The sequence below is a fragment of the Nycticebus coucang genome, unplaced genomic scaffold (assembly GCF_027406575.1).
Source record: "Nycticebus coucang isolate mNycCou1 unplaced genomic scaffold, mNycCou1.pri scaffold_54, whole genome shotgun sequence".
In the NCBI taxonomy this organism is placed as follows: Eukaryota; Metazoa; Chordata; class Mammalia; order Primates; family Lorisidae; genus Nycticebus; species Nycticebus coucang.
The window spans coordinates 353769-364248 of record NW_026515584.1 but is presented as its reverse complement, the minus strand read 5'-3'; the positions used below and the strand labels follow the sequence as shown (position 1 = coordinate 364248).

At 34.9% G+C, this 10480-nt stretch overlaps 1 protein-coding gene across 1 annotated transcript in view; it reads right to left on the bottom strand.

Annotated features, from left to right (window-relative positions):
• Positions 1–985: 985 nt before the first annotated feature.
• The window catches only part of LOC128579449 (ankyrin repeat domain-containing protein 26-like), a 32145-nt gene continuing 22650 nt past the window's right edge, over positions 986–10480 (bottom strand). Inside the window, exons 7-9 of the mRNA XM_053581539.1 lie at positions 9460–9662; positions 7954–8040; positions 986–1106 (exon numbers count right to left, since the gene is read on the bottom strand). Coding sequence (XP_053437514.1) covers positions 7974–8040; positions 9460–9662 — 270 coding nt within the window. The 3' untranslated portion in view covers positions 986–1106; positions 7954–7973. The remainder of the gene's footprint in view (positions 1107–7953; positions 8041–9459; positions 9663–10480) is intronic.

Genomic DNA, 10480 nt, shown 5'->3' with positions numbered 1-10480 from the left:
TAGATGTGCATAGGTGACCATAGGATTACTTCTATAAATAGCTTCAGGAGAAGTTAGCAAGGGCTCGTCCTTTGGCTCCTATTCTTGCTCAGAGGATGGCTAATCGGTGCTCTCCTACTAAGACTGCTGCTGAGATGCTCACTTCTGCTCATATTGACTGTGACTTCAGTGCTTTGGCACTCGAGACCTGAACAAGACCTACCCTGAGTAAACTGGCACAGCAACCCACATCCAGACACTTAAGTGGGCTGGCCGGAGACCTAGGGTCCCGGCTCCTATGAGGCCCTAGGTTGGGATGAAGACACGGCATCTTGGGCTCCAACATGTAGGATTGGTAAAACATAACTATAGTCCCGAAAAAGGAGGGAAGAGGAAAGAGGGGAGGGGTGAGGAGGCTGGGAGGAAGAAGGGTTTTTGGGGGATCCAATCTAATGTGCATAAAGCAATGATACATTTCTATACTATTAAGAATAGAGTATGAATGTTTTTGCCACAACAAATAAGTAAGCAAGGAGACGGTTATGTTAATCAGTTAGATGTAAGCATTCCAAATTGTATATCAAATCAGCACATTGTACCCTGTAAATGCATTAATGTAGACAGTTATGATTTAATAAAGAATTTAAAAAAATAAATTTGAATCTATTACTACATATTATTATACTAGCTATAAAATACAAATAACCTAACTCTCAACTCCATTGAAATATCAATGACAACTTGGTGGTTTGGTTGCTAAGCAGCCGGCATGAGGGCAGTTTGTATATGGAAAAGCAGCAATACTGGCTTCAACTGCAAAATTCACTGAATAGTCAATAGGCCAAGAAACATTATTTAAAACATAAATAAATTTTTGTTTTAAAGATATGGTATAAATTATTTTCTTTTCGCAAAGATTCTCCCATGTGATACATTGAATGAAAAACAGTACACCATTTAAACTGCCCAGTAAGAACATTTTATTATCTTTCTGATTATGGAACTTTTTTTCTGTAAAATTTGTATATATTCTCATGTGCTTTTCCAACTAGAACTTGGTTTACATTTAACACATCATATGATTAAAGGAGAAGATATGTCGAATCCAGATGCATATTCAGAAGCAGCTAGGAAATAAAAAAGAATTTTTGACTAAAAGATTTCATAATTAACTGAGTATAAGTCAGTAAAGAAGAATTAAGAAGTTATCCAATATTACAGAGGATTAAAAATATATCTGCACAGTTATGTTAGTAATGAAAAATTATTAAGAATAATATGCCTAATGCTACATATTAATTATAAATTGATTATCACTGTGGTTAAATTATCAGTTTCTCCTTTTCTCATTCTTCATTCATCTATTCTACAGTCCTATGCTAAGGTACTGTGGCAAGCATTGAAATTACAAGACATAATATAGTCCATCCCTCAACAAATGTCTACAATCACCTGAAAAAAGAGCTAGGCCATTTCCAGAGTCACAGACACCATGACAGGCGCAAATCAGGACAGTACTGAAACATGCACACAGAAGCCATCCTAGTTTTGTGTCAGCATCACAGGCTTTTTGGTGGAGACAATATGTAGGTTGCCTGAAGAACGAGGGAGAGGAAGAAGCTACCGCACGCAGCTGATGGGGTGGGGAAAGAACATGGGGAATCCTAAGTGGTTTAGTTGAGCCAGTTGCTTGAACACAGGGGCAGAGCACAGTAAGTCCTAAGAGATAAAGCTAAATAACGTCACATAAACCAAATTGATTTAAGTATTTTTATTCCCATGCTAAGGAATTTGGTACTTTTCCTAAGGGCAAAAGAAAACTAATGACAAGTAAATGATCAGACATTGAAAACGTCACCTGTCAAGTGACTGCTAATGAGCTATAATGGCTTGACTAAGTGTTACTACATGTGTCTGGGGACTTTGGCCTTAAATCACTAGGTAAACCTGAGAAGTTGGTGAGTCCTTTGCTTTCCAGGAATAGCTTCAGTGTGCTGAGAATCCCTCAGAAATGGCAAAAGTGAAGGAAGTGTAGAGCCAGAGAAAAAGATGCATAGCCTTCCCTCCCGAGATGTTTAAAGCTGTGAAACATGAATTAAACGAAGCATGTGTACACTCTTCACGATGAGTGTCTATGTGTTCACAGTTTTCAGTAGATTTGTGTGAGAAAAAAAAAAATGTAATGTAGTATCCTTTGACCACACAATAAAGAGTGGTGCCACTTGCTCTATCAAGTTCATTTCAGAAATCAATAATTAATCTTAACTTAATTCATAAATTTTGGCAACAAATCCTAGATCTGAAATAAGACAAATATTATATATAATGTTAAATTTAAACAAGAGATATTATCATGGGAATGACATATTTCTTTTCTTTTTTTTTTTTTTTAGAGACAGAGTCTCACTTTATGGCCCTCGGAAGAGTGCCGTGGTCTCACACAGCTCACAGCAACCTCCAACTCCTGGGCCCAAGCGATTCTCTTGCCTCAGTGTCCCGAGTAGCTGTGACTACAGGCACCCGCCACAATGCCCGGCTAGGGAATGACATATTTCTTATAAAATGCGTCCTTTAAACAAAAAATTTCGAAACTAGATCTGACGAGCATTTTTAAATAAAAGAATAATCACATGAGTGAAAGTAAATTCCAGCTTATTTTAAGTTTACAAACTGTTTTACGTAATATAGAACATCAAAATGTAATGCTATTTATAATAATCTGATAAAATACAGTTACCATAGGTTTACTATTGAATATACATCATTTCAGGGCCCTGATTTTTCTATTTATTAATATAAAGGTCAAACAACTCAAGTCATACTTTGTAATCCATGTATTTTTTTTTGTTAATTCTGAGCAAAACTCTGTTATTTATAAAAGTTGAATCAGTTTTTTCACTTTAGTTGATTTTCTCTTAAAAATGATCTTTGCACTCTCCAGTTTTAGAAAATTAGAATTTTTAGGTATGTTCAAAGCTAATAACTTTTCATCTCAGAATCTTTTTTTTTTTTTTTTTTTTTTTCAGTTTGGCCGGGGCCGGGTCCGAACCAGCCACCCTCGGTATATGGGGCCGGCGCCCCACCGACTGAGCCACAGGCGCCACCCATCATCTCAGAATCTTAAACATATACATGAAGTGGCATTGTCGTAATGTCCTATCCAAATTCTACTGACAAAAGATTAAGTGTAAATATTATGCCATCTGTGCTATTATTAACCTTTCCTTATTCATACAGATACAAACACTTCAGAAAATTTGCTTGAAGAAAAGAATAAATACAGGTTAAAGCTCATTTTCAAACTTAGTTTCTTTAGATTCAAGACTTTGTGTAACAGGATTAGGTGCAAAAGTATAAATAGCTTGTTAATCATAACTTTGGTTTTTTTCAGATCAGAAATAACTACCTTTTTTAATATTAGATTAATTACAGTTGTTAGGTAATTTATTAAATGTGTGAAACAAACTATATTGCAAGTGTCTTGAGTATTCTTATTTAACTCTTGTATAAAATGTGTTCTCTTACTAAGTGCCAAAAATAGGATCTCAAATACTCTACTGAATATAGTTAATGTTTTGTGTTGATAATATAATATCCAAGGGATTTATAAATTATAGATATAAAGTCAATTTTTTTGAAATGTTATAAAACATTTCGTAGAGATTGGGGGTCTCACTATCTTGCACAAACTAGACTCAAACTCCTGGCCTCAAGTGATCAACCCACCTTGGCTTCCAAAAGTGTTGGAATCACAGGCCACTTTGCCCACACGACATAAGTTAAAATGGTTTCCTAATATTTTCATAGATTGTTTTCCATAACATTTCTGTGATAATATTATTGACAGGATTATAAAATATATAATGAAACCATACTAACTAGGTCTTATAAAAGTAAAACTTTAATACCAAATATAAAGAGAAGCTTTTACAGAATGAATACTCACATTACCATCAATAAAGACTATGTAAAATGTACATCCTTACATGACTTGCATTAAGGAACTACTAGTGTAATCTTATTAGCTTTCCCCAGGGAGCTCTTCTTTTAAATATTCACTACTTATGTGTGGATTTTTTTTAACTCCTTTATGCCTGATTCACAAACTGTTTTATATACATTTTACTCATATAAAAATGAAATACACTTCTCAACAGATTGCTTACTTCTGTGCTAAAGGAGTGTTTTCTCTAGATGGAGAATACTTTTTATATAACATATTTAAGGAGAGGTCATCTTTCCTCCTAACTCTTAGCACGTGGTCGAAGTAGTTGCTCTTATTCCAACCCTGGAATCAGTTCTCTTTCTGCCTCTCATTGGCTTTTGAATACTTTCCCACATAAGTGATGGCAAGGGCAACTGTCCTTGGGAAAGAGACACCAGGTCAGATGTGAGAGCTCACAGGGAAAGAGACAGACCCAGGCCAAAGGGAAGGAGCATCTCTGGGAGGGCACCTAAAAGCTTCAAGAAAGATCTTGATTTTTTCATATTTTATTTATTTTTTTATTAAATCATAACTATGTACATTTATGGGGCACAGTGTGCTAATTTGATATAAAATATGGAATGCTTACATCATACTGATTAACATAACCATCACCTCAATGATAAATTGTCAGTCCAATTCATAATTGCCAAGTCATGGAAGCAACCCAAATGCCCATTAACCCAGGAACAGATTAACAAATTGTGGTATATGTACGTTATGGAATAAGATCTGGATCTATGATGACTCCAGTCTTGCACTAGATGATGGGAGGCTGCAGTTATTTTGTCTGTATTCACAAGTGAAAATTGTCAAATATTAAAGGACTTTTAAAAAGTCTCTCTCACTTTATTTATTTATTTATTTATTTACTTTTTTGTAGAGACAGAGTCTCACTGTACTGCCCTCAGTAGAGTGCCATGACGTCAAAGGACTCACAGCAACCTCTAGCTCTTGGGCTTACGCGATTCTCTTGCCTCAGCATCCCGAGCAGCTGGGACTACAGGTGCCCGCCACAACACCCGGCTATTTTTTTGTTGCACTTTGGCCGGGGCTGGGTTTGAACCCGCCACCCTCGGTATATGGGGCTGGCGCCTTACTCACTGAGCCACAAGCGCTGCCCTCTCTCACTTTATTTTTATGTTCCTATTAAGTCATGTATTTTTCCTCATACTTCTCTTAATAGAAATGCAGAATCATTGTCCCCAAGTGAATTATTCAATACAGTGCCTGGTACAGATGACAAAAGCAAAAGGGGGAGAAAAATATCTCGGTGACATTGATCACTGACAAGGTACCACCAATGGTTTGTGAAGTGTGTGGAGCAATATCTTAGGAAAAACTGATGACTGCCAGAGGAAATAAAAAAGCTTTAATGAACTGCTAATATTTTCATACATAATACTAAGTCAAAAGCTATCTTAGCTCCCTATGGAGTACAATGCACCAATTATTTGTAGGAAAAGCACTGCCCCTATCTCCATGTTCTTTCTGTTTATTTGCAGGTGGAGATTAGGTTTCAGGTGGCAGGGGTAGCTTGAAGTCCAATATTAATATGAGGAGCACATTTGCAACTTTGTTTCTAATTTTTCATTCTTAAATATAGGAATATTGTAATATTATATACAGAACACAAATGTATCAGCAAATTTTAGCTAATTAAGAAGATTCTCTCATAACTGGTAACTTACAATCTATGTCCCAGGGAAATCTAAGTGTCCAGAGAGAACACTGTAGGATTAAGAGTCAAGGAAGTCACACCTAGAGAGGCAGCATGCCTCCTTTAGCCAGACGACTGTGTTTCTGTTTTGTATAATACGGTTTCATGCATTTTTTAAAGAAAGTTTATATTTGTAAAAAATTCCAAAAACCCATAAAACACATTAATGTAATCAACCCCCTAAATTCATATTAGAGGCAACACTGGGTCAGAGAGATTGTAGTTTGTCTAAAGTCAAAAAGGAAATTAGCTTCAGCCCGGGAATGGGCTTTAGGTCACCTTCTTGAATGTGGAGTTCTTTTTTAGCTACTTTCTGCACATTGATAAAACCACACAGATTTTTAAATATAACTCAGAGAAAATGGAAGGAATATACACATTTAAAATAAACATTCCTTTCCTTCTGAAAAATTATGGGAGAATATTTCCTCCAAAATCTTCCCTTTCACTGCATCTGTACTTATACATTCTTTTATCATTATTCTATAAAATGATACATTATCTGACTTTCCTGGTAAGAGCCAATGAGGACATTTTATATTTGCAGAGTATTTAACACTCATTTTCTTTTTATATCCAGTAGTTCAATTTCATGACTCGGAAGTACATAGACCCTGATCATCTCATGTTTTGTTTTTTAAAAAAACAAACACTAAGTAAGCCAAATAATGAAGAAAAATTTGTAAGCTAGTATTTTGCCATTTAAGTATTAAAATCATCATGAAAATTAGTTGCTATTTGTTTTTGTTCAAACAAATGTTTTATGGTTTTTGTAAATTCTTTTTGAGACAGGGCCATGCTATATTGCTCAGGTTGGAGTGCAGTGGCTATACACAGGGATGATCACCGCACGCCACAGCTTGAACTGCTTGGGCTCTAGAGCTCATCCTGCCTCAGACTCCCACAGGAATGTGTTCCTGTGAATGGCCTCTGTAATGTCCCCCAGAGTGAAAATGGCCAAACATTAGATAAGCAATTTAAATTGGGACAAGACAGTTGAAGTAACTTTTTCTTTATGGCCTCTACAATTGACACAGCTTGTCATCATCGGATCCATTTTGAGATTTGCAGAAATGAATTCTTACTATGAATAAAATAAAATGGCTGTAATACCAGGTTCTTGTTACATCTCCAAGAGAAATGGGAACCATGTGTTCCTTTACAAGAAATTCTGAGTAGGAGGAATTAATTGATTCTCTTTGGTTGTCATTGCTATTTACACATCTTTGATACTTTTGCCATCTTGGTCTTGGATCATTCAGCAATGGTCAAATAGAGAGGCATGGATAAACTTCATTTTAAAAGCTCAATTAGTTGCTTGATTTCACTATTTAAAAAGTATAATACAATTGCCCAGAAATCTATACATTTTATGAAACTTGATACAAAACCGCCATAAGTTCAATGGTAATTAAAGACATATGGTTATGTAATAAAGTAAAAAAAAAAAAAGAAATTAATTAGAAACAGAAATTAATATTTCTTTGTATTACAGGCTTATTGAATTCATAAAAAGTGTCTATGTTGGATTCCTATAGGTAGTAAACATCCTATGTGGTTAAAGTTTTGGATGGCAAGCATTCCCTTGTGATTAGGGGTGGAACACTTTAGGTGGTGCAGGAAACCTTGAAGTGTTATGAAACACAGTCACAGTGAAATCAATTACAAAGTAACTCAGAGCACCTATGGGTATTCATTCGATTATTAGGCAATAATGTTCAATGCCCTAAATGTAATTTAAATGTAGCTTTTTAGAAAATGTAAAATGCATACAGTAATGCATTTATGGGGTACAGTGTGCTGATTTCATACACAATTTGGAATGCTTACATCATACAGGTTAAGATCTATCTCTTTATGATTTAATAAAAAAATTAAAAAATAAAAAATGTAAAATGCATCAGTTTAGTTATATTTATCCTATCAAGGTAACAAATGGGTATCTCTTGAAAATGAGAGCACCAGGGACTTAAAAGAAAATTTCTGTTTCTTTTCTTAATTAAGGTAGATAATTATGATCTTTGCTTAACATGTTAAGTTAATTAAACAACTCGGCATTTCCACAAATTAAAAAGAAAAGTTACGTCAGAAATTTGAAACTCAAAAGAAAAAAAGATAACATAACTAACTTTGGTTAGGTAGTTCACTAGGCTGTTATCTGAAATCTCTGGGCTTGAGGCAGAAGATCACCAAGGTTCCCTTCAAATAAACTTTCTGTTGAAAACTACACTTTTTAAATATTTTCAATACAAGTGAATCTAGAACTGACCTTATGGCAAGAGTGATACATCAAGATCTGTTACTCTTTTTTTCATCAAGCAAATCAGCAGTGTCTTCTGTTAGATTCTGATGAATTCTATGAAGATTGCAAAAGATGAGTGGTTAGTATTTCATTTTTCCTAAAGCATTCCTAAGTGGCTTGCAATTTAATATTAAGAAGTTGGCATAAGTGTAAATAAAATTTCCATTTAAACCGTGTTTTGTAACTGAAAATGTGTCAGGGCAGGCCTACTCTGTGCAACTCCAGTTATAAAACCATTCTAAATAAGAAAATAGTTTCTGGGCGGCGCCTGTGGCTCAGCGGGTAGGGCGCCGGTCCCATATGCCGGAGGTGGCGGGTTCAAACCCAGCCCCGGCCAAATTAAAAAAAAAAGAAAAAAAGAAAATAGTTTCTAATAAGAAAATAGTTCAAGTGCAGAGGGGAGAGGTATGGCTGTCAATGATGCAAAGATCAACAGGGTACGCTCGCTGCCTTCTGTAATGGCTCTCTTTATAATAAACACTTGAGGGTATCATTAGAAATACTTATGTTTAGAGAGCAACTATGTGCAATAGGGAATATATCAATTTGCTTGACTATACTAAACATTCCACAACAAAAAAGTTAGAAAAAAACTTATTCTCTTAAGCCAGTACAAAGATTAAAAAAAAAAAAAAAAAAAAAAGTTTCTCAAAGACCTCTTCAAGCACTTGCTTTTGCCACCCTTTTACATTTCACCCACTATATGGGGAAAGTTAAGTATTGGGCACTGAGAGATAATTCAGAGCAACAACTTCTAGGTGAGAATGAGATGGCTGAGTTGGTGATCAAGAAGAACTTCAGCAAGCACCGGTGGAAATCAGCTGCTAACATTGTTACCAAGGCACGAGTGGTGGGGCCTAACATTTTTGTGTGTCTTCCATACCTCAGGCTGACCATGGCATTATTTTTAAGAACTTCGTAAGTTATCCATCCTTTATCTCTGTGTTAATCAAGTATGCAAGTTTTGCAAATATGCCTTTGTGTTGAATGGAAAAACTATACCAGAAATTTTTTCTCAATGTGCCCACTAGTGCCAAGACCAAAGATCACAGCCAAGAAAAGTTAATTTTCCAGGTGCCAGAAGATGCTGAAAGAATAGTTGTAGTACTTGACTATTTGGGTTTAAGTTGTAATCTTCATTAGATTAATGAAACTCATTAATATTTTTACCTAGGGGAATGGTGGCAAGAAATTTATAACAATATCACTGTCTAAATTATAAAGCTACAAAAATATCTAGCTGAAGGAATAAGAGATCAGGTTCACTACATAATAATTCATATGAAAAAATTTCATATAAAATCATAAAAAGGGAGAAAAACAAACTGCTCTGAATGAATATTTCAAAATTAAGTTCACTAAGACCTGTTTTTATTTCCAAATAATTTCATGAGCGTCCCTCCCTAAAAAATTATGCATTGAGGCAAATTAATGAACTTAATTTATTTTCTATGATTTTGTGTTTTGACCTACTCTCTTAGTTTTTTGTATGACAATTTTCTAATTTTCAATTCTTTTAGATAGAGTTGCTTGTATTTCCGAAATGTGGTTTCATTGATTTCTTCTTGAGAAGTTTCTGTTACAGAGATTTCAGATTCCAGATATGCAATACAGGATTTCATCTGAGCTCCTGCTGAAACAATATGCTCTAATTTTCCTTGAGATGATGTTCCAGTCTAAAACAAATTGAAAGGATACATTTTAAAGAATTATAATATGAATAGTTATTGTATATTTATTTTTTAATGTGTTGAGTCAGTGATGCTCTGAGTAAGTTTAAACATGGGGAGAAAGCATACATTGCAAATGTTCATCATCAAGATCAACTAAGTTGGCAAAGCACCAATAGCTCAGCAGCTAGGGTGCTGGCCACATACATTGGGGCTGGTGAGTTTGAACCCAGCCCAGGCCTGCCAAACAAGGACAACTATAACACACACACAAAAAAAAATAGCTGGGCACTGTGGTGGGTGCCTGTAGTCCCAGCTACTTGGGAAGCTAAAGCAAGAGAATTGCTTAAGCCAAAGTGTCTGAGGTTGCTGTGAGCTGTGACACAAGGTTACTCTATTGAGTGAGACTCTGTCTCAAAAATAAAAACAACAAAAAAAGTAAGCTGTTAATATAATTCAATATTAAATATAATTATACAAAAGGAATCATTATGTTAGAACTCATGTAATATGATCATTCAAAGAATATTAGAATCAATTTAAATTTTAAAAATGTTAAATAGTGTATCTTAAGAACAATTCAAGAGTGTGGTCTAATTTCTAAATCACAGCTTTTTCTTTCCTGTGGATCTATGTTAACTTCTCTTAATAATCAAATGATTTTCTTTTTGTTTTATTTATCAAATAGTAACTGTGTACACTAATGCATTTATGAAGTAAAATGTGATTTGATAGACAATGTGGAATGCTTACATTTAAATGATTAACAGAACCATCTCCTCGCTTACTTATTTGATGTGGTAAGGCATTCATATGCTTTTCTT